This window comes from Lissotriton vulgaris, chromosome 5 (genome assembly GCF_964263255.1).
Source record: "Lissotriton vulgaris chromosome 5, aLisVul1.2, whole genome shotgun sequence".
NCBI lineage: Eukaryota > Metazoa > Chordata > Amphibia > Caudata > Salamandridae > Lissotriton > Lissotriton vulgaris.
Genome location: NC_141693.1, coordinates 1,094,857,504 through 1,094,882,420, shown reverse-complemented (window position 1 = coordinate 1,094,882,420; position 24,917 = coordinate 1,094,857,504). Strand labels below are relative to the sequence as shown.

The 24,917-nt window shown below is 49.0% G+C and overlaps 1 protein-coding gene across 1 annotated transcript in view; it reads left to right on the top strand.

Annotated features, from left to right (window-relative positions):
• Positions 1 to 24,917, top strand: part of XPNPEP1 (X-prolyl aminopeptidase 1) — a 534,678-nt gene that overhangs the window by 229,904 nt on the left and 279,857 nt on the right. Inside the window, exons 6-7 of the mRNA XM_086922757.1 lie at positions 2,398 to 2,490; positions 6,951 to 7,094. Coding sequence (XP_086778883.1) covers positions 2,398 to 2,490; positions 6,951 to 7,094 — 237 coding nt within the window. The remainder of the gene's footprint in view (positions 1 to 2,397; positions 2,491 to 6,950; positions 7,095 to 24,917) is intronic.

Here is a 24,917-nt window from a genome sequence, read left to right as displayed (position 1 = left end):
CAGAGTTGTGAGTGGTGAGTGCAGAGTGGTGAGTGCAGAGTGGTGAGTGCAGAGTGGTGAGTGCAGAGTGGTGAGTGGTGAGTGGTGAGTGCAGAGTGCAGAGTGCAGAGTGGTGAGAGGTGAGAGGTGAGTGCAGAGTGCAGAGTGCAGAGTGGTGAGTGCAGAGTGCAGAGTGCAGAGTGCAGAGTGGTGAGAGGTGAGAGGTGAGTGGTGAGTGCAGAGTGGTGAGTGCAGAGTGGTGAGTGCAGAGTGGTGAGTGCAGAGTGCAGAGTGGTGAGTGCAGAGTGGTGAGTGGTGAGTGCAGAGTGGTGAGTGCAGAGTGCAGAGTGGTGAGTGCAGAGTGGTGAGTGCAGAGTGGTGAGTGCAGAGTGGTGAGTGCAGAGTGGTGAGTGCAGAGTGGTGAGTGCAGAGTGGTGAGTGCAGAGTGGTGAGTGGTGAGTGCAGAGTGGTGAGTGGTGAGTGCAGAGTGGTGAGTGGTGAGTGGTGAGTGCAGAGTGGTGAGTGGTGAGTGCAGAGTGGTGAGTGCAGAGTGGTGAGTGCAGAGTGCAGAGTGGTGAGTGCAGAGTGGTGAGTGCAGAGTGGTGAGTGCAGAGTGGTGAGTGCAGAGTGGTGAGTGCAGAGTGGTGAGTGCAGAGTGGTGAGTACAGAGTGGTGAGTGCAGAGTGGTGAGTGCAGAGTGGTGAGTGCAGAGTGGTGAGTGCAGAGTGGTGAGTGCAGAGTGGTGAGTACAGAGTGGTGAGTGCAGAGTGGTGAGTGCAGAGTGGTGAGTGCAGAGTGGTGAGTGCAGAGTGCAGAGTGGTGAGTGCAGAGTGGTGAGTGCAGAGTGGTGAGTGCAGAGTGCAGAGTGGTGAGTGCAGAGTGGTGAGTGGTGAGTGGTGAGTGCAGAGTGGTGAGTGCAGAGTGCAGAGTGCAGAGTGCAGAGTGGTGAGTGCAGAGTGGTGAGTGCAGAGTGGTGAGTGCAGAGTGGTGAGTGCAGAGTGGTGAGTGCAGAGTGGTGAGTGCAGAGTGGTGAGTGCAGAGTGGTGAGTGCAGAGTGGTGAGTGCAGAGTGGTGAGTGCAGAGTGGCGAGTGTGCAGAGTGGCGAGTGTGCAGAGTGGCGAGTGTGCAGAGTGGCGAGTGTGCAGAGTGGCGAGTGTGCAGAGCAGTGAGTGCAGAGTGAGTGTGCAGAGTGAGTGTGCAGAGTGAGTGTGCAGAGTGAGTGTGCAGAGTGAGTGTGCAGAGTGAGTGTGCAGAGTGAGTGTGCAGAGCAGTGAGTGCAGAGTGAGTGTGCAGAGCAGTGAGTGCAGAGTGAGTGTGCAGAGTGAGTGTGCAGAGTGAGTGTGCAGAGTGAGTGTGCAGAGCAGTGAGTGCAGAGCAAGTGTGCAGAGCATTGTGTGCTGTTGAGTGCAGAGTGCTGTGTATTGGCAATGTTAATGACAATGGCCATTTATTTTTGATTTAAAGAAAAAAAAAAGAAATGTCATGAGCAATGCCAATAGCTCTACCTTTAATGATGCCGAGACCATTGCATTGCAAATGCTTGTTATTACTAGTTGCCAATTCGAGTACTCATGAATACTTGCCCGCATGTGTTGCTCATCACTCAATCTCATATCTACAACCGATCACTTATCCAACTGTAGTAGTAATGATCAAATTTGCTACCATTGCTTGATAATGCTCAGATCGGGCAGTCATTTCTTTTTTTGCTCCCTTTTTCCTCTTCAACTACAGCGTGGGTATGGAGTCTGAAGTATTACATGACCCGCCACCCAATGAGAGGACAGCAATTCTATGAACCTTGACATTCCTCTATTTTCTCCAAACCAAATGTTGTATCCTCGCTAGAGTGTGGGATGGGAATTCAAAATGCACCATATTATTTTCTACATTTGTTTATTCCAAAGAGGGCAGAGATTGAATGGCTGAGGATTTCCATTACTCATTAGAAATTAGTTCTCCTCTGAAATGCAAATTATGAATGGAAATTGATTCTCCACTCTTTCTCCTCCTTGAATGCAATTTCCTTCACAGAGCAGCTAAGTATTAAGTGAGAATGCAGCCAGAATCTCCCCCAGAAGCAACTAAGCACTCACCCTTCTGTTTATCTACCCATAGCCATCCATATAAGCCAATTTGTAGTACATGTGGCTGCTTGTTTGTTTTGCAAAGCTGCATTTTGTCGTGTGTGAGATCGTTTGTGTTGGTGTGTGCCTGTGGACTGCATGTCTTAGGGACATTGTCATTAGGGCACCTGTATGTCCATAGAACGATGCGTGTGGATTTCTGTAGGTTTGTTGCTTTCTGTGTCTGGGTTTTGGATTTTATGTCTCTGCAAGCATAGGAATCGAAAAGCCACATTTTGTTTGTTATTGCTTGTTCTAATTTGTCGTAATGTCTTTACTTTTCTCCCTACAGGCTTGAAGGAAACCCCTAGTCAGGAGGACTGGCTCGTGAGCATTCTCCCAGAAGGTTCTAAAGTGGGGGTGGATCCTTTCATTATACCTGCAGGTTTGCATGGCAAGATTAATAATTTATGTTTTAATATTAGGGTTACAACCACACTTTTTCCTGTTCTGGGACTCTGTACCTAATAGGTGGCATTATAACTAGATCTCCCGGTTTTATGGTATTTATTTCTTGAATGTTTCCGTTTGTATTCATTTTTTGCCATTGTTATCTGTATGTATTCATATTTATTTTGAGTTATATGGATAAAGGAAGTTGAAACTAATATATTTCCACATTTATGTGACTGATAAATGTGCATATACACTTGAGCGCCTGCTAGGCTCCAGTGATGGGAACACCCACAGATGATAAATCAATGCACTTATATGAAAATATGAATTTTTTAGTGTCAAGGTTTTGCATATCTAATGGTGTGGTGTTTAAGCCACTTTCCTAAAAGTGTATTTTTTTGTTACCCTTCACCTGTCATTCCGGACATATATTATCTGGCAGTCATGACTGACCACATTTAAAATCTCTAAAAAAAAAAAAAAACACACACATTTCCGTTTTTACCCACATTTAAAAATCAATACAGGCAGGAAAATAAATAGTTTTCTGTCTGTATTTATCTGTAAAAATCAGGAAAAACGGAAAACAGAGAGCCTTGTTTTACCTTTAAAAAGTAAAAGGTCAAAGTGTTCCTGACAGAATTCGAACCTTTGACCCACCCGCACCGCACTTTCATTTACTAATCTATTTTGCTGGTGATCCTGCTTTCCATTAAATGCTTCAGTTTTAATTGCTTGACCACCTAATTTATGAATGGTGCAAACAGTCTTTTGAAATAGAATTACTATCCACTGCTTTCAAGTAGTAGTAGACAATAAGATACATTAAATGACTTGAACAAAACCAAGGCAATTCGAAATTAGGTAAACCCTACTTTCTTCTGATTGCTTTAACCTAGGCAAACCATTAACGATATTATTGTGACATGCAAAATCATCAAAACCTTTGTCAACTGTGTGTAAAGACGGATAAAAAACTTTAATCTCGATCCAAAATATGTAAAAGTGTATTAATATTCATTCCTATCTTGGATCGAGATTAAAGTTTTATATATAGCAGTAAGTACACTTTCAGGGTTAGAGTGCCACATAAACGATGCAAAAAAGAACCAGATAACTCTGGGTAGTTTCCAAGTTTAGATGGAGAGCAACTCCTGTATAGAGCACCCTTCAACACCATTGACATCCTTGATGTCCCATTAGGACATATCTGAAGGTAGCCTTCAATGTAAGACCTCTGTTCGTAGGCTTCCAAATCCTCTAAAGTCTTCAAAAGAACTTTGCTTTTTATAGGATGCCATAGAATGAGCCTTCCCAATTCATGCAGTATTTCTTGATTTTCTGGTAAATTGATGGTATGTTTTGCCAGTAATGCCCCTCTCGTGCAAGGTATGCAGTGGTCTTTCTCTTGAACACAGATGGAAAGGGAGAGAAGGAGTGAAAATACATTTATGGAGGTTAAACAGGAACCAGACAGACTTAATATCGAAATTGTCTCTCTCACCCTTGAGAGCCACTCAAACAAATTCCCGTGCCTATATATTTGCATCAGTCTCCATTTTCAGCAGCCTTTAATGCATAGGAAGTAAACTTTCAAACGTCAATAGAAAGAGATTATCCAGGCACTGGTAAATAAAAGTAAAGCTACCGTTTATGGTACCGTTTTGCTTCTTGCTTACATAGCTAGTCCATAACAGACATTACAGTAAGTCCCCACAACTTACCTTCAGCAATAATGTCTTTACAACTGAAATGATTTTTACTTGCCTCATCCCAATTCACTCTAAAACTAACCAAGCCTAGACTATAACCCTTACCCTAGCACCTACTATACCTAGGTCTGATCTTCTACCTCTAGCACTATCAATCTAAAACTTACTTAACTGTAAGCCACACTATACCCATCCCTAACTCTAAACCATATGCTTACCCTAAACCTATGCGTAACTAGAAACCCTAGCTTAGCGCTAACCCTGCCTTCTAAACTAAACTTTATCAACGTTGTTATTATATCTCATCTACAAAGAAGATAGCATATAAACTTCATTGCCTAATAAAAAAGCTAATTGTAAGAAATCATGTTAACTTTTCTTGAAAATTAACTTTCCTTTTGTAAGATTCTTTGTAATCGATCCCTCTATTCAGGATTTGATGTACTAACATAATCTCATTTTGGATAACCTTGTACAAACTGAGGACCTCTTTTCTTGAAGCAAAGGACCCTCACTGAGAGTCTTAAAATGCAGAGAAAATATATGTAGACGGGTTCTGCATTTGTTATTCAGTATGCTATGCCCCAATGTTGATATTTGTATGGAAAATTAACAAAATCACCTGCAATTGTGTGGAGAAAAATGATCAAAGTCAATAGGAAATAGCAAACTACTAGTACAGAAAAATCATAGGCCTGGCTGTGAGTTTGTGGAGTTTTTCTCTGTCCGCATAACATGCGGAGTTCCTAAAAAAACTCTGCACTGCGTAGTGGAGCAGAGTATTTTCCTCGCTCATATCAAAAAAGGAGGGAAGAGGATTAGAAGTCAATTCATTTCCCCTGGGTAAACGTTCTTGAGTCTGATGTTGCTCCTGTGTTCTCCTATGCGGAGTTTGACATATGCGACTCTGGTTCCCCTGTTGAAGTGCTCATCTTGCGCAAAACAGGTATTTACAACTTTATTCATCTAAAAGGGTTACACAAGTCACTATTCACGTCTCCTTTAAAAAAAAAAAAAATTACTCATCAAATAACTACCACCACCGACCATGCACTATTTTTCACTCAACAGACGATTGCGGGGCACTTAGATTACCAACTCCCCGTCCAAATAGATCAGCGATCAGACTCAATACCATTTGATCTACTGTGCATGTGATATACCTGTATGTTTTGTAATTGTTTGTTGCCTTGGCTATCACAGTCTTGGAATCGCCATTGTTGCACTTCCCTCTCAGACAAATTTGTTTTCCTTTTCTTCGTACTCACTGTGTTAATGCCACAATGTTGGCGCGCATTCTATATTTGGAGTAAAGCAATAGCGCTCCCCATAGAATCCTGCATGACTGTCTACTCACCTGAATAGAGTACCGACCTTAATAATAGTCTGTGTCGGTTTTTGTCTCCACAGCATGGGAACTTCCCATTCCTCAAACACTAAATCCCACACAAATTGTGTGAAGCTAATTTTTCTTTGTTTATTTGTATATACGTTTTTTGTCCTGACGAAAGCTCCATAGACCCGACCGGGCGGAGCGAGCTGAAACATGTTGACACGTCCCTCAAAAGATATGGTAGTCCAGTAACTTGACCACCTATATATCGCAATTCCTTTTTAACCTTAGTGCCTAAACTATCCAGAATAAACAACCTTTTTTGATTAGACACTATTTTTAGTCTATTCCCTCACATATATTCTTTTGATCTCTAGACACTTCTACTTGCACCAGAGGTAGCCTCAGGTGAGGCAGGCACCCAGCACGTCAATCGATCACCCGATGAATACGCCATGACTCCTGATGGGGAGGAGAAAAGATACACCGCAAACGACAATACCAGGATGTCTATGAGGGTTTTCGAATACAAACCAATGGTTTTGTAGAAACAAGTGTCCATTCTATTTTTGATTATTGAATATTTTCCTCGCTCGCCAACGTTAACTTGGCAAGCGCGAGCGAGGAAAATCTTACTCCAGATCACCTCCTGGCGTGAGGCAGGTGGTCGCGGATGGCCGCTACCACTCGCGTTGAGAAACCTTCTGTTCATGCTGAGGAAGGGGCTGCTCAAGTAGAACATCTATTCGAGCAGCAGAAAGAAGTAGTGCCCTCTTGCAATGCTCATGGTACAGTTAGCGCTGATTTTCCAGTGAAGGACAAACACCCAGCTCTAAAAATCAACTTGAACAGTGTGACGTAACATACTCCATTGCTTTCAAAACTCTGTGTAGCGCGGCTTACTTTTTTGGTCTCTTCGCGGAAAAATAACCTTACTTGCCTCCATTGAACAGCCATATAGTTGGTCAAGACCCATCACCCATCTATTCGTTAGATACAATCTAATATCCGGACTAGTAACTGTTACCTTTGCTTTTCTGGAAGTATTTAACGGAGCAGGGTTTCAGCACAACTAAAAATGTATGCCTTATGCATAGTTTTAATTCTGTCTTTAAATACATAATATTAGTTATATGTGCAAAAAGTAGGTCTTACTGGTAGCCAATGACATGGTGCTCAATTTACTTACGTTTGAGTTGGCTTTACAGAGATTTAAACTTGTGATCTGAAAATCACAGCAGATATTGTTATCAGAGCTTTAAATCGTTGAATCCTATTGTTGGCTTCGGCTAGAATAACAAGCTGTTGTAATTGGCCAGTGTGTACTTTGCGGCCAGAACATTTGTTAACTTAGAGACATTGTGCTAATTTAAAAAATCCACATTGTGTTTATTTTTCTGGCAGATCAGTGGAAAAGCATGTCGAACGCCCTGAAGAATGCTGGTCATTGTCTCGTACCGGTGCAGGGGAACCTCATTGATGCAATCTGGACAGATCGCCCTCAACGCACGTGTTTCTCCCTCATGACTCTTGGCTTGAAATACACAGGTAGGTAGAACTGAGACAGTACAGTGAAATACCCGCTACCTTCACTCTTTGTATCCTATGTAACCTCCTTCTGTCCTGTTTTATGGTGCTTTAATGAAGAAGACACAAATATTAAACCAAAATTGACTTCAAATTAATTTAGGAAACTGTTGTAGTTACATCTTAAAACGAGCATTGGCATAGCCAATAGGTCTAGCCTTTGGGAATGTGTAAGTTTTTAGCCGTGCTGCACATTATAGAGACAATAAACAAGACTGGCCATGTCTTAAAGGGTATTTACAATGAAATTGCATTGATGTAGCACTTGCGCTCCCTGGCGAGGTGTTGAGGTGCTTTAGCATGTTAATCCAGAACCTGAAATTACTGGGTAGTGCAGTAGTGAATGGTTATTGTTGTGCTGTCAAGGAAACCGCTCCTTGCTCTTACTCCAGTTACTTGGTTGTAACATTAATAATTTCGGTATGATAATTAGTTGGGGGTATGTGGGAAGTAAATCATGGATGGAGTGACTAAACATATTGTTAGGATGTAGGGATTTATTTTCAGAGCGAGAGATTAAGGCATGCAGTATACTGTGTACTCAAGAAGCATGCAGAAGGTGAAGGAGAGAGTCGTTGAAAAAAATAAAGGAAGGTTTAAGTCTAGGTCAGATTTTCACGGAGGTTGTCCGTACATTGCGGACTGTGGTTATTTAGACAGTATGTGATCTGTGGATGTATAAACAGAGTCCAATGTTTCCATCGTCCAGGTCGCATGGGCCTCTTTTAGAACAAGGCGGTGGAGGGAAAAAGCGAAAGTCAACAGAAAAAAGCCATTACACCAGTACCTAGTGTTCAAAATGGGGGCAAAAAGTAGGGGTATACCTGGAAAAAAGCCTGTTTCCTTACACCTACTAGGGGTGCTTTGCATGATTCAAAGTTCTACGAATCATTGCAACAACAAAAAACAGGAACCGAGGACAAAGTTTAAAATGTGATTGCCTAAGACCACGCAGTTTGGTCACATGATGAATCTAGAATTAGATAAGAAATCCACAAATATTAGGGCTAGAAGTTAGCACCTACCTACTCGACTGCATCTTGGAGGGAATGGGGTTGTAGTCGCTGCATTCCTGTGAATTGCCCACCTTGTTGGGTGTCCTGCCTGTGTGTTTTCATAGCACTCAATAACCTAATTGCATGTGTTTCCAAGCACGTCTAGTGCTTTTTGTCTGGGGCAGTAGGTGGTTCATGGACGGCAAGAGTAACATTCCACCAGACTTCATATTCAATCTCCAGTCATGGGATCTGTTTGCATTGTCGTTTGGGTAAAGGCTGTGACGTGTGCCAGGTGAGGGATTCCCTCCAGGAGCAAGGGGTCGCTGCCGTGAGACCACGGCCGAGCAGGTGCCTGCAGTCAGTCACACACCACTGCCGGTTTGGCGCCGCGGCCGTAGCTCCCACAACCCACAGAGCTCCTCTCAAGGCAGTTGCTACGCAGCAGTGTTTGTGCACCATGTGTGACACGGCAGCCTTTACGGCACAACAACCCGTCCTACCTGCGCTGCGTGTCACACTCACTCCCTTTCAGCACCAGGGAGATGCTTCTGGCAGCCGTGTAACGAGCTCCCTGGCCCGGGTCCAGGTGAAAGAGAGAGAGCTCAATGCCTGCAACCACCTATGCCGACCTCTAGGCTCTAGATAAACAATGCGACGCGGTGGCCACAGACAGAAGGGATTTTGTTGGGAAATAGTACCGCTGTTACTTTTCATTGTTATGATATCTCGAGATCGTGGTAGCAATTGCACAAAAAAGCAAGTATTACAATTTCAGACTTGTTTTTTCTGGCAAAATTATGGAACAGGGATAACATTAACTGGTTCTTACATTTTGAATACTCCAGGCTACCGGGATTGACATAGAACCTGCCTTGTGTCAGTGTTATCTGTTTGCTGTAGATTACTGAATTCATAAAAATGCCATTTGTCAAGTTTTCGTGTCAAGCCAAAGCGAAGATCAGATTAGAATGTTCAGTGCGTGAATGCGGGTCTCCACAACTGAGCTGGAAACTGTTTGTGTTACATTAAAATCACAGTTCATAGAAGAATGAACACAGTGCATGTTCTGCATATAAGTTTATTTATTGTGAGGTTTTTTTAAGCGCTACAGTTATACGTCAAGTCTTTGTTGCTTCGGTGCGCTCACTGACAGTGACCGGAAGAGTCCTTTCTGTGGTGCCCTGGCTGAGGGAACAAGCGCTGTTTACAGGAAACAGTCCCCTGCTGCGCGGACGCTGCTACAAAGTGAACGCGACCAAAGCGAAGATCAGATTAGATCGTTCAGTGCGTGAATGCTGGTCTCCGAAGCCGGGCTGGAAACTGTTTGCATTTCATTAGAATCAGAGTTCATAGATGAATGGACGCAGTGCATGTCCTACTTATAAGTTTATATCTTGTGAGGATTTTTTTAAGCTCTACAGTTATACGCCAAGTCTTTGTTGCTTCGTGCGCTTACTGATGGTGACCGGAAGAGTCCTTTCTGTGGTGCCCTGGCTGGGGGAACAAGCGATGTTTACAGGAAACAGAGCCCGGCCACGCAGACGCGGCCACAAACTGAATGCGACGCGAAGCCTTTGAACTACAACACCGAACAGATGGCACACCGCACGCCCGGTACCTGCGCTCTACTGCTGGCTCCCGAGAGCAAAACGATCTGGAAGTAAACCTTTGAAAAGAAGCTGGGACATCGACACACCTTTGGCCAATTGCGTACTGAAGCCAGACGCAAAGACTAATAGCGTTTGAGCACAACATGCACGCGCTTTAAAGAAAGCGGGAGTGATTCCAAGAGGTCGATTTCCTATGCAGCGCATGCGCGCTGCCATAGACTCGACCTAAAAATAGGAGAACTTGCAGTTGCTTGTTGAAGCAGTGTGCCCAGTAGTTATCTAATATTCTGTCACTGTTGTGGTTCACAATCAATATACAGTAAAAAATACTGATGCAATCAATAAGAGCCATCTATTTGGAAGGAAAAAAAAATAGGAGCCAAATGTGAAGATAGAGAACAGTAGACCATATTGTCTAAAACACTTGCCATAGAGTTGCATTTTTAGGGAAACAAACATTTCTTTCACCAAACACCACTTTGGAAAGTATCAGGAGCATGTGTAATGGGAATTTCCTCCTCCCGTAGGTCAGCAGGGGCCTGCGAGGGGGCTGCAGCATGTGTGCAGTTTGAAACTGCACAAGAGAAATCATTATTCCTTTAGTTTAGAGCATTTTGTTCCATGTTCCCCACCCTGAGCCTGTGGATGCTATTAGTAATACTGGAAAGCAGATGAACTGCGTTAAGACTACACCATTTTCAATATTAAACCACCAAGCACAAAGCCTACTCTGGAGAATGCTCTTTATTTCACCCGGAAAGAGAAAGAATATGCATTAGGCATGAACCTGAGACAGTCCAAGTAGTAATGCTCTTCAGTGTCCTCAGCTGCATCATTTCAGTCTCGGGTGTCGCAAGAGCTTTGGTCTCTGTTGGGGACTCTTAGTGAATGACATTTGCTCCCAAAGATGGTGGGCCAGATGATCATGCAAAGGAGATGCCATTCTTTTATTGGTGAAAGGTAAAATAAGCACATCATTTGAAATATGACCTGAACGGGAAGAACATGATTCTACCTCCAGGACGCCTTACTGGTGTGACCTGTTGTGCCTGCCACAACCTTCCCTCACTCATGTGCTTTGTGGCTAGGTCTATGCGAAATTGGATGTGCTGCTTACCCAACGTAGCAGGTGTGTTGGACAGGCCACATGAAGGGCCGCTCTCCCCGGCTCAACCAGGCCCGAGCCCGGTCACGCTAGTACCACACACCACCATTACACGTCCTCCGTCCCCTCAGGGACCCCTGCCCTCGAGCATGTCAACCTCGTGGGTCCGATCCACTGCCAGCCTACGCGCCCATCCTGGGGCGCCATCTTGGACACCCCACCACGTGGCCACCTGGCCCCCGGCCGAACTCAACCATGGGCCTGGCCAGGCCTCAGACATCCCGGCACCACCATCCACCCAGGAGGCGAGCGGGCTACTTGGCAAGTCAATAGGAGAAAGAGGTGTCAATGGCTCTCCCCCGCCAAGTGCCGCTCGCCCATCGCCTCCCCGGGCACTGGCTCCACCCCCCTGCTGGGTGTCTGGGCCCCCTCATCCCGGACCTCCCGACCTCCAAGTGCGAAGGTCCGGACATCAAAGCACTCCAGCCCTATAACTGGGGCAGCTCCAGAGCAGGAAGGCAGTTGTATCTTGGAGTCGAGAGACGTAAAGAGGAACTCATCCTGGACGGACTACTGGCGCTGCCGTAGCTCTGTCCTGTGCACCATCGTCCTGCCTGTTGGCGCTGCCACAGCCGTCGTAACCTTCATCCTTCATCGTCGTCGGGATCTGCTGGCGTGGCCGCGGACCGTTGTAACCGTCATCTTTCACCGGGACCTGCAGGCTCCGCCGCGGACCGTCATCCTTCCTTCGTCCATCTCGGGACCTGCTTGGCTCCTCCACGGCCCGATCATCTAGAACGCCGAGCTCGAGGATTGAGAGCTATTTTGTACTCATTTGTAACTAAAGACTGTCCCGCTACCCCTCTCCTCAACCAAAGACTAGAATCGAGGGGACCCCTGAGTCCAGACCTCCTTGTATCATACCAACGTAACCTAAGAATTGCATATAAAGTCTCGTTAACCTTCAGTCTTGTGTGGCGTCCGTCTGTGGGGGGGAAGTTACTTGTCTGTACAGTCGTTGGAGACGGCTCTCCCTGGAGACCTCTCCCCGTAATCTCGTCCGACCCTCCCGGTCCGTCTAACATTGGTGGCCAGCGGCGCGATCCGAATCACCGCATAACGTACAGAGAGTAGCTCACCCCACAACGAACCACAATGACAACTAAAGAAAGCGGATCAACTGAGAAGTTCCAAATGGAAAAACTAGAGGAGTACAGCCATCGTGAACTAAAGCAGTTCTGCATCGAACTAGGTATCGCTACCACCGGACTAAGCACCAAGGACGATTTTAAGCATGCCCTAGAATCTTGGGCAGAGACCGGGGATGCCGAAGCCCCTGAGCAAAGCACCACAAAAAAAACCAACACGGCCCCTGAAGAGCAAAGAACCGGTCTCTCGCAAGACGAGATCCAAGAAAGAGAAAAAACCCGACTACACGAACTAGAAATGGCCCGACTCAAAATGGACATAGAACTCAAGTTAGCCGAACAAAAAATCAACTTAGAGCACCTACGTCTCCGAGAAGAGAGAGAGGAGAAACAGAGACAAAGGGAGCTCGAGGAAAAGAAACTGGCGTACGAGCACGAACGGAACCTAGCCGAGATCAACCTGCGCAAGCAAAATAAAGAGTTAGGGGTGCCCGAGAGACCACACACCCCAGGGACCACGGAGAAAAAAGTACACATCCCCAAGGATGTTGTCCGAGAATATTTCCGAGAGGACGACATCCAGCAATGGTTTAAGGCCTATGAAATCGCTATGACTGCGCACCGGATCGATAGGAACGATTGGGGAGCCGGCCTATGGGGCAGATTCCTCAATGAGGGCCGCGATACCCTGTTACAGCTCCCAGACCACCAGATGACCTCCTACGACCATATGAAAGCGGCCCTCCTCACCCGCTATGGCCTCACGCCCGAGATGTACCGGCAGAGGTTCCGAGACTGCACACGCATCCCGGGTACCACTTGGGTGGACTATGTAACGTACTTTAGCCGAGCTTTCGAAGGCTGGATCAGAGGAAACAACGTCACGACCTACGAGCAGCTGTTCAATCTGATGGTGTGGGAGCATCTGTCCAACAATTGCTTCATTGAACTACGCCAACACCTCCTCGACAGCAAGTTAACCGATCCCCGGCAGCTCGCAGCCGAAGCTGACCGGTGGGAGATCACCAGAGTGGGCCGGAATGGGTCCTACGAGCAGAACAGGAACAACCATGGTCACCACCGACCCAGAGGAGGAGGAGGGGGCCAAGGACGAGGAAGAGACAACACTCCGGCCGCCCCCGCTACCAGCACCACCCCCCCGGCCAACCGGGGCAGCACCCCGGCGCGACCAGGGTACAGAGCCAATGTCACGTGTCACCGATGCCAACGGGTCGGCCACTATGCCAACGACCCAAGCTGCCCGCAGTATCAGAGTCCAAAACCCCGCCAAGTGGCCGCCGTGGCCCTAGGGGAAGAACAGATCTCCGAGGAACAAGAAACAGACGAGCCAGAGTATCAAGAGTGGGAGCCAGCCGCCATGACTCTCGCGTGCTTAGGGGGAAGAGACATGGTCCCGCGGGTCCCCCTACCCGCTAACACCCAGAAGTACAGCCAATGGGTGAGCATCAATGGACAACGGGCCGAAGCCCTTCGGGACACCGGGGCCAGTGTGACAGCCGTCCGCTGTCACCTAGTGACCCCAGAACAATATCTACCGAACATTCTCTGCCCTGTGCGATCAGCCGACAACTCGGAAAGTCTGTGTCGGATGGCCTGCGTCCCCTTTGAGTGGGGAGGGGTCTCCGGCATGTTGAAGGTGACGGTCCGAGACGACGCCCCCGTGGACTGTCTCCTCGGAAATGACCTGGAGAGCTCCCCGTGGGCAGCCGTGGAGCGCAAAGAACACTTGGGGATGTTGGGCGTCCCGGACTGGGCGTGCGTCACCACCCGGTCCATGGCCGCCCGTGCCAACCATCCCCCGGAAGAACCAGAATGGCCGGCGCCACCGCCTCCGGTCGCCCCAGCCGAGACCACCGACCATGACACCCCCCTCGAACCTGCTCAACCTTCCGACCTCGCTAACCTTGACCAGTGGGCCCAAGAGGGGGGGCCCACACAAGAACAATTTCGCCAGGAACAGAAGACCTGTCCCTCCCTCGAGGGACTCCGCCAGCAAGCGCTCGCCCAAAGCGCAGGAGATACCTCCGGAACTCATTGGGTCTACTGGGACAATGATCTGTTGTACAGCGAGCAAAGAATCGCCGAGCTGGGGGCCAACCGAGTACTAGTAGTGCCCCTCCGCTTTAGAGCCTTCCTGCTGAACCTGGCCCACGATGTTCCCCTGGCAGGACACCTGGGACAAGATAAAACCTACAGTCGCCTAGTGACCCACTTCTTCTGGCCCAAAATGAGAAACGATGTGCACCAGCATTGCCGATCTTGCCCCACGTGCCAAGCCAGTGGGAAGAGCGGCCGCAAACTAAAGGCCCCCTTGCAACCTTTTCCAGTAGTCACGACCCCATTTGAGAGGGTCGGAATAGACATTGTGGGCCCCCTGGACCCGCGTACAAAACAAGGCCATCGCTTCATTCTGGTGCTAGTGGACCACGCCACCCGCTACCCTGAGGCTGTTCCTCTCCGGACCGTGACAGCCCCAGTGGTCGGCCGGGCCCTGATGGGGATCTTCTCCCGTGTGGGGTTCCCCCGAGAGGTCGTCAGCGACCGAGGCACGAACTTTATCTCTAAATACATGAAATCCCTCTGGCAACAGTGTGGGGTCACCTACAGATTCACGACCCCCTATCACCCCCAAGGGAACGGACTTGTTGAGCGGTTCAACCGCACGCTAAAAGGGATGATCGGGGGATTGGAAGAGCCCCTCCGTCGCCAGTGGGATGTGCTGCTGCCGTGCCTCCTCTTCGCTTACCGAGAGGTCCCACAGAAATCCCTAGGCTTCAGCCCATTTGAACTGCTATACGGGCACCCAGTGCGGGGGCCGCTCAGCCTGATCAAAGAAGGCTGGGAGATGCCTCCGGCCAAGAACCCTCCAGATGTCTTCCGGTACCTCCTCACCCTCCGAAACCAGTCCCGGCGGTTCAGAGACCTAGCAAAAGCCAACCTAGAGGCCAGTCAAGAGGACATGAAAAAATGGTATGACCAGAACGCCTCATCCATCGAATTCGAACCAGGGCAACAAGTATGGGTAATGTCCCCCACGGAGCCATGCGCTCTCCAAGACAAATGGACAGGGCCCTTCAAGGTAATCGAGCGCAAGGGACCTGCCACCTATCTGATCGATATGGAGTCCTCCCGGAACCCACTCCGAGTCCTCCACACCAACAGACTGAAACCCCACTTTGCACGAACAGAGCTCAGCCTACTGATGGCCACAGACAATGGGGTTGAAGACGACTCCGAGCCTCTCCCCGACCTCCTGCGGACCCAGGAGCAAGACGGCTCCGTGGATGGGGTCCGACTCTCGGAGACCCTCACCAGAGAACAACGCCAAGAGTGCCAAGCCCTCCTGTCACAGTTCGCCAGTCTGTTCTCCCTCACCCCCGGTGTCACTTCCTGGTGTGTGCACGATGTGGACACCGGAGACAGCCCTCCCATCCGCCACCGGGCCTACCGCGTACCTGATCGGGTACGGGCCTGCATCCAGGCGGAGGTGGCCAAGATGCTCACGCTCGGGGTCATCGAGCCCTCAGACAGTCCATGGGCCAGCCCGGTCGTACTGGTCCCCAAAGCAGCCGCCCCCGGAACCACACCAGAACTACGGTTCTGCGTCGACTACCGGGGCCTGAATGAAGTCACCAGAACAGACGCACATCCCATCCCCCGGGCGGATGAACTGGTCGACCGAATGGGAGCTGCCCGCTACCTCAGCATCTTCGACCTGACAGCAGGTTATTGGCAGATCAGCCTCACACCCCGAGCACAAGAACGTTCTGCCTTCTCCACCCCCGATGGCCACTACCATTTTACGGTCATGCCCTTCGGCATGAAGAATGCCCCAGCGACTTTCCAACGGCTCGTCAATCAGGTCCTGGCAGGGCTCGAAGGGTTCAGCGCCGCCTACCTAGACGACATCGCTGTGTACAGTCACCATTGGACCGAGCACCTCCACCACCTCCGAGCAGTGCTGCAAGCCCTTCAGCGAGCTGGCCTCACGATCAAGGCCAGCAAGTGTCAAATTGGACAAGGATCTGTGACCTACCTCGGACACCAGGTGGGAAGCGGCCTAGTGGCCCCTCTACAGTTGAAAATTGCCGCCATCCAGAACTGGCAGCCCCCTATCACCCAAACCGAGGTACGAGCCTTCCTGGGCCTCACGGGCTATTACCGAAGGTTCGTGAAAGACTATGGTACCATAGCGGGGCCTCTCACAGAACTCACGTCAAAGAATCAGCCCAAGAAAGTGAACTGGACCCCAGAGTGTCAAACGGCATTCGAACAGTTGAAGGCCGCCATGTGTTCCGCTCCTGTGCTCCAGGCTCCAGACTACAGCCGGGAGTTCGTCGTCCAGACGGACGCCTCCGACCAGGGCATTGGGGCGGTCCTGTCACAAGTGAACACCGAAGGCCTTGATCAACCGGTGGCCTTCATCAGCCGGAGACTCCTACCACGGGAGCAACGCTGGAGCACCATAGAGAGGGAAGCCTTCGCTGTGGTATGGGCCCTCAAGAAGCTCCGGCCCTACCTTTTTGGCACCCACTTTCGGGTGCAGACCGACCACCGACCCCTGCAGTGGCTGATGCATATGCGGGGGGAAAACCCAAAGTTGCTACGCTGGTCCATCTCCTTGCAAGGTATGGACTTCACAGTCGAACACCGGCCTGGGCCAGATCACGCCAACGCGGATGGCCTGTCCCGGTTTTTCCGCCTCGACGAGGAGAGTCCCCAAGAGGATGGGTAACTCTCCCCGCCTTCAGCTGGGGGGGACGCATGTTGGACAGGCCACATGAAGGGCCGCTCTCCCCGGCTCAACCAGGCCCGAGCCCGGTCACGCTAGTACCACACACCACCATTACACGTCCTCCGTCCCCTCAGGGACCCCTGCCCTCGAGCATGTCAACCTCGTGGGTCCGATCCACTGCCAGCCTACGCGCCCATCCTGGGGCGCCATCTTGGACACCCCACCACGTGGCCACCTGGCCCCCGGCCGAACTCAACCATGGGCCTGGCCAGGCCTCAGACATCCCGGCACCACCATCCACCCAGGAGGCGAGCGGGCTACTTGGCAAGTCAATAGGAGAAAGAGGTGTCAATGGCTCTCCCCCGCCAAGTGCCGCTCGCCCATCGCCTCCCCGGGCACTGGCTCCACCCCCCTGCTGGGTGTCTGGGCCCCCTCATCCCGGACCTCCCGACCTCCAAGTGCGAAGGTCCGGACATCAAAGCACTCCAGCCCTATAACTGGGGCAGCTCCAGAGCAGGAAGGCAGTTGTATCTTGGAGTCGAGAGACGTAAAGAGGAACTCATCCTGGACGGACTACTGGCGCTGCCGTAGCTCTGTCCTGTGCACCATCGTCCTGCCTGTTGGCGCTGCCACAGCCGTCGTAACCTTCATCCTTCATCGTCGTCGGGATCTGCTGGCGTGGCCGCGGACCGTTGTAACCGTCATCTTTCACCGGGACCTGCAGGCTCCGCCGCGGACCGTCATCCTTCCTTCGTCCATCTCGGGACCTGCTTGGCTCCTCCACGGCCCGATCATCTAGAACGCCGAGCTCGAGGATTGAGAGCTATTTTGTACTCATTTGTAACTAAAGACTGTCCCGCTACCCCTCTCCTCAACCAAAGACTAGAATCGAGGGGACCCCTGAGTCCAGACCTCCTTGTATCATACCAACGTAACCTAAGAATTGCATATAAAGTCTCGTTAACCTTCAGTCTTGTGTGGCGTCCGTCTGTGGGGGGGAAGTTACTTGTCTGTACAGTCGTTGGAGACGGCTCTCCCTGGAGACCTCTCCCCGTAATCTCGGCCGACCCTCCCGGTCCGTCTAACAAGGTGGATGAGTGCAAGCTTGTTTTAGAGTAGACTGCTTCAATTTCTCCCAAACAGTAATGTAGAGGAGGACAATTTTACTTGTTTTTTTGTTGTCAGCAAGAATGCACCATTATATACACTGGGTCTTGCAGGGGGACATCTGAAGGTAGGAATGTAGCCATCTTTGGCTTAAGTCTTCTTGAGCTTGCATCTTCTGCAACAGCAGCTTGGATAACTCTCTCTGCCCGGCTGAATCTTTAAGCGAGAGACCATATTCCCAGAGGCTTGTATTTTTTCTGCCCTCGAAAGAGAACTCTGACACAAAGGGTGATGGGAGGAATGCTTGCAATTTGTCTAGCAACTGGCAATCACTCAGTATAGCATTCAAACTCATCGTTCTTTTGCTGACCGTGCCACCTTAATTTGGACCCAAACATATGCAAATCAGTCTTTACCGTGGTCCAATAGGAACTGTAGCTCGAATTGCCATGCAAAGTCCTACACTAGAACAAAAGCAACCCAAGGCTGCTTTCATCTTTATTGGGGCTCTTCAGTCAGGTGTAGCGTGTTTCCAGAGGCATAATGACCATGGGACCCACGTCTGGGCATACCCTTGCCACTTAGGGTGGTACAACACATACACAAAGGGTGATGGGAGAAATGCTTACAGTAAGTGTAACCACTGGCAATGGCTTGTGTAAGCATTCCAACATATTGTTCTTTTGTCCACAAAGCCACCACAGTTTGGACCAAGCCATATGCAAATCAGTCTTGACCCGGCTCCGATAGGAACAATCCAGCACAATCTGCCAGGCCAGGTCCTCGAACCAGGGCACAAGCAACCCCAAACCAGTTTCACCCTGATTGGGTCTCTTCAGTTGGGGGTAGCTTGGTTCTAGTGGCAGAGTGAGTAGGGGACCCATTTTGGGGCATAATCTTGCCACTCAGGGCGGTACATCAAGTACACAAACTTCGGGCTGGACTGTTCTATTGGAGCAGGGCCAAAACTGATTTGCATATGGCAGGTCTCTGTCTAGAATGGCATAGTGGGTAAACAATGATGGCCTGGAATGCAGCCCACGTGGTCGCCATTGGCAGAGATTAAATCAAGCATTCCTTCCATCACCTTGTTGTTGTTACAGTATACGCCCTAAGTACAACAGGTATGCCTAGACAGGGTTTCCCATGCTCTCTATGCCATAGGACTCGAGCTATACCTCACTGATGATACATAAGTAGGTTGAAACCAGCGTAGGATTGCTTGTGTTCCCATCTGGAGGGGCCTGGTGGGGCAGTTCGGGCTGGACTGTTCTATTGTCGCTGGAACAAGTCTGATTTGCATAAGGCAGCACTCTGTCTAGAATAGCACAGTGAGTGAAAAAAGATGGTTGGAATGCCCAGAGCTATTGGCAGTGGATTATTTCAAGCATTCCTTCCATCACCTTGTTTTTGTAGCATCCTTCTCAAGGGATAACTGGCAGTGATTAAGCCAATCCTCAAAGGAATGTTCAGACAATGTCTAGTAAGGAATAGAGCTTGCCAGCTGTCACCACCTTCCAAACTCCCTGATGACTACACTAGCCTATCGTAGCTCACAGACCAATGAGAGACAAGCATTCCGTCCCTAGTTTCCATGTCCAGTCACTTTCTGATTCGGATGCCTAGCTGCCCATGGGACCTCCATAATGTTGGGAGCTCAATTTGTGCTGTATGCTACGCAGGGAGCAACCGTGCAAGAGTAGGTGCTCTAGATTCCAGTCTATAATCTGGAGCTGTAATGAATCCCAGGATAATCCTCGGCACTAATGATCAGCACTAGAGACTCCGCACAGCCCTACTCTCAGGGTTGGAATACAGAAGACAAATGTAATTTTGAGGTTGCTGCCAAACCCCTCTGATGTACTCATCGAGAGGTTTCTAAAGCAGTTAACATACATGCTTGCAACCAAGACTATGCACACTTTGCAGACTATAAAAAGATTGTGTTCTTTATTCATTCAACACATATATTTCTCCAGCATTGGATCTTCCATAGATTCACATGAGTTATTATTCAGTATTGTTGTGGTCCCCAGTAGTTGTAATTATCAGTAAACATCAATAATATTGCCACATGCCTCTGAACCGTGTTTGGTTAGTAGCACATTCACATCATTGAAAACACCCAATCTTCAGGCAATCCGGTGAATACGCCAGCATTCTTACTCCCAGTAGAGGCCACCATAACTGGACAGGGCTGTGCTCTGTTGTCTTGGATTACCTCAAAACATCTTAGGCAGTGGCGTAACGAACCTTCAGGGGGACCCCCTGCAGGGTACGTGAAGGGGCCCCCTCCGGACTCAATCAAGAGCTCCCTAACAGAAGTGCGGTGCTGACAGGGTCCCCTGGAGGGTGAGCCCCCCCCCCCCCCCCGCACCGTGGGGGCTGCAGAGGCCTGTGTTACGCCCCTGATCTTAGGATTTAGTTTTTATATCTCGTGCACGCCATCTGAGGCCCAGTTTCATCTGCTTTAACACAGTGAATTGTACCTGGATCTCTTTATTCTGGGCCCGGCAATAGGATTTTTATCACAATTCCAGCTTCTCCATAGAAAGCAAAAGAAATCTCTCTTAAGTGTCATCTTAATAAGTTGTTTGGTGATGAACTGTATCACAAGTGTATTTATTGCCTTTGCCCAAAGGTTAAAAGATTCCTAATGTGACATTTTTAAATCCTTCTCATCAAAAACCCTCCATGGCAGAGGCCGGTGTCTGACTTTATACTTACAGGAGCACAAGAGAGACTTCTCATCAGGGGGTGATTCTTCATGAAGTGCTCAGTCCGTGCCGGATGCAAAATGGAAAGCATGTGCCTTCTCTTGAGGTGATCTGGAATGATACACCTGTATATTTATCACCTGCTCTCAAGACTTAGTTCACCTCTTGATGTATCTGCCACTTACCTGGTAAAACAATGACAAAATTGTATGCATACAAACATCTTCAAAAGTGATAAGAAAAGTCTTGTCAGCTGACAGGCAATCATCAACCATTACATAGTCAACCGGTCTCTCCTCATTAACTGCATCTTCAACGGATACCCCTTCCTTATGTATTGGTACCTCTTCATCATCAGTAGCATTGTTGGTGTTCATCTCGTCCTCAGTCGTCTCCTCATCTACCGAAATCTTCTTGTTGGCCTTAGTCTTTGCATCGTTGACGCAGCCAGCTCATGCTCCACCCATGATGCCATTTGCCTCTAGCACAGATTTTGCAGATATTCCAATTCCACCATCACTGGAAGTACCCTTAAGCTTTCACAAGCACACTTCTATTAAAATAATGTAACACTTTCCCATCCTTACTTTGGATTTTTAGGAAGATGACGGCAAAGTGGAGGAAATGTTGCCAACATGAAGCAGTCTAGGCGGCTTACTGTCCATGCCATTTAAATCAACAGTACTTACCTGTATTGAGGCCAATCTTTCAGAAGGTTGTTCTAGGGAGGACCGCTATGGTAGCCAGTTTCAGCACAAGACGTCTGGGCACTACAGTAGCTAGGAGAGAGGTGCTACCACAGAATCCACAAATGGTGCATGTTCCTGTGGACGTCTTCAAATCTTTTCAGCAGCTGGTGGAAACGTCTGCTGCAGGCTTAACTAACATGCCCTGTCCCCCTCCCCCGTCATCACAGCCAACCACACTTAGGGTACCCAACTTTATGTTTGAAAACCTTCTCCACAGCCCTCTCTTCCCTCTTTTGTCTTCTAGAGTTAGGGGCCCACAAAAGGACATGGCTGGAGACAGTGATCAGGATGGTGAGGGGAATGGCATGATGAGGATGTGCCGGTGGAAGGAGACACTGACTAAGAGAGCAGGGAAGAAGGTGAATATAACAATACACCTATCAGCAAGGAGTCCGTACCAGACAATGATCATGAGACACCGCTGCCATCTATTTAATTAGCTGACATCTGTAAATAGAGTGGCAAATAAATTTGCCCTGCCACTTGCATCAGCAGTATTGAGTATTAATGGGGCTACCCACAAAAAGCTACCGGACCTGGGTCACAATTGCAGTACTGTAAATAAATGGTCGCAATAGCAAGACTTACAAACGAACAAAGAATATTAGCATTCACAAAGCCTTGTTTGCATGGATTGCACAAATGCAATTTATTGTAAGTCATTAGCATCTAATGCGATTATAATATCTACATACCTACATCACAAGCTCTGATGTCAGAATTCTCATTAGTTGATGTCCTTCAGGGTTATATGTACTTATGAGTTCAAGTGACCTGATTTAGGCTGGAAAGGTTATATCCTGTATAATTGATGTATATATGTCACAGTACCTCTTCCCTGTCCACCACCTTTACTTACTCACTTGACCCCCAACCCACGTACCTCCCTCTTCCCACACGTAGAGCACTGTAAATACAAATCACACAGTCGTATGTATGAGCAACTGCATTGCCTTAAATGATCAATGCTTTGACTTCTAATCGCATTTGATGCGAATGACTTTTACTATAAATTGCATTTGTGCAATTCATGCAAACAAGACTTTCATCAGCAGAGCAGCCTATTAAGTCTATGTTCATCCTAGACTTTCTCTGGCAGGAGGGCACGCAGTTATTGAAAATACTGGCCAGTATTACAACTGTGTTCCTCCTTCTGAACAAAAACAAACAAAGGAGTTTTTGCCTATCAGGTCATCCTACCCACAAGTTAGTGATAGCAGTGGTGGCGCAATGAAGATCATGTAATCCCATCACAGTCACCTCTACTCCTCCAGATCAGGACTGCAGAAGACTGGATGCACCAGGAACAAGTGTAAGCTTCATAGAAGCAAAAGTAATAACCATGTCAAACATTTCTGCCATTCTAGGTTGCTATGGCTGCCATATATGGAGCGACATTGCTTCATTGTTGGGTTTACTCCCTGAAGACAAATGCGATACTATAAAGGTTGGAGCGAATGCATCGGCTATCATTATCAATGCAGTGATGGATGTCTTCAATGTGTAATTCTGTCAGTTTCCTGCAGCAGCAGTTCTTTGGGGACCAGGATGACTCCATTTGAAGTTCAGGGAAAAGTAACTGACATGCCGATGATGGGCAGACACTCTTCGGCAACCCTGTAAACCAGGCACTTTGAGCATATAGAAACAGATGCTGACCTAGCAAGATCCCTTGTGGGCTTTAATTTCACAAGTCCCCAGGATTGTGAGTCCATAGCCAGGCTCAGTCCTACAGAGGGCGTTTTTTGCAATATGGTGCCCAGAATAAGCAAAACAAACCAAATCTTCACTCCTGTACTTGTTCAGAGTTACTCAAGATCACAAAAGCAGTCCTACAAAAAGAAGCCAGCAAAACCTATGCAGAAGGTTGCATTTCTGTGGCCACAGTGCATACACGAGAACCTCACACATTTAGGTTGCCGGTTCAACCTTTTTAGGTTGAAGCCTCCATTGCAGGGCATGGCCCTGCTGGAGGCAAAGACTTATTGTGAACAGGAGAATTTCAGTACTGCGTGAAACCACGCCCCCTTTTTCCATTGGCAGGCCTCTCGAAACGGAGGCCTGCCATTGGAAAAAAGCTCCTGTTTAGCAGATTTGTCTGCTCTGGATCCCGCCTCTCGAGGACTCCATGACCTGCCTTACGGTAGCACGACAATATTTTCCGAAATATTGCCTTGGCAACCATGACCTGCCTTACGGTAGCACGACAATATTTTCAGAAATATTGCCTTGGCAACCATGAGGCAGGGCAGGGAGTCCTGGAGGGGCGGGATTCAGTATCCTGTTCCCCTGTATGTGCCGTCATCCCTGTGAATACCCAGGCGGTGGAGGAGGTAGGAGAGTGGTGGTGCTGGTTATGTTTGTTGCAGGATGCCTTTTTAGGTCTCGCCTGGACATCGCATCCAAAGGATGCGTCCAGGCTGGAGACTTATAGCTGTCTGACACGGGGGAATGAGGGACACGAAACTATCACGAGCTTATCCTTGGCTGGATTGAGCTGCGTGCACGAGCTTTCTGCCTTCAGCCTTCAGTTTCTTTTACAATGTTTCTTTTTTTCTTTGTGTGAGCTTGCCTTAACCGACAATGTTTCTTTCTTGGTGTGATCGTTGTTTCACTTTCGTTTCCCGTGTTAGACCGTTTTGTTTCTCGTCTCAGACTAGAGTGTGTTTGTTCTGAACACGAAATATGGGGCACAAGGCATACATTCACTTGACACGCAGCAATCAAGCCAGGCTCCTGAAACAGAAGCAAGCTCCACATGCACAAGTAGCGCATTAAAGCACTTTAGCACCATGTGAACCTGCCATCCCGGGGTGGCTTGTTGTACATGCAGATCTTGGAGGATTATTTATTTTAAAGTCCTTAAACTGTAAGTTGATTCCACCTGTCATTCATCGGATGCGAGACTTGCTACACACTCACAGAGCACATTTTAAATATAGAATATCATGTGTCTTTAACGCATGCCTGCCTGCCTCAGGGATCACGCCAGCAACTCCCCGGGCGGCGGCGCCACACCTCCAACTCCCGGCGCAGCCCAGGCAGCAAAGCAACAGAGGCTGTCCCGGTGTGTGCATGAATGGCGGTGGCAGTCTTCAGGGCGTCGGGGCAGCTCCTAGACCAAGCCTGCCTCAGCTCGAGCCGCCCGTCTCAGGGTTCCTGCCTCAGGGGAAGGTCCGGTCCGGGAAGGTGCTGTGTCGACGGGAGTCGCAGCACACGCGCCCCAGCGCCTGCTCGCACATCCGGCCATCGACACTCAAAACAGGGGGGGTGATCCTCCGCAATGTTCGACCACCCTAACCCACACACCAGGCGATCACTCCGCTACCCCAGCCAGGGCCATCCTCACCGCTATTTCGCCATCAGCCGGGATCCTGTCTCCGCAATCTCTCGGCGGGGCAGGGCGCCCCCGGGTGCGCAGCCCTCACGCCGCGAGTCCGCTCACCAGCGCAGGCAGGATTGTAGGAACACCCAGGTCTGACCGGCGACTTCCGGTCTCGGCTTCCGGCACCAGTGATGATCTCGTGCTTGCCCTCTGCCTCCCGCTACTATCTCTGCTGCCACTCCTGATACCGTGATCCTCAGAGCCCCAGG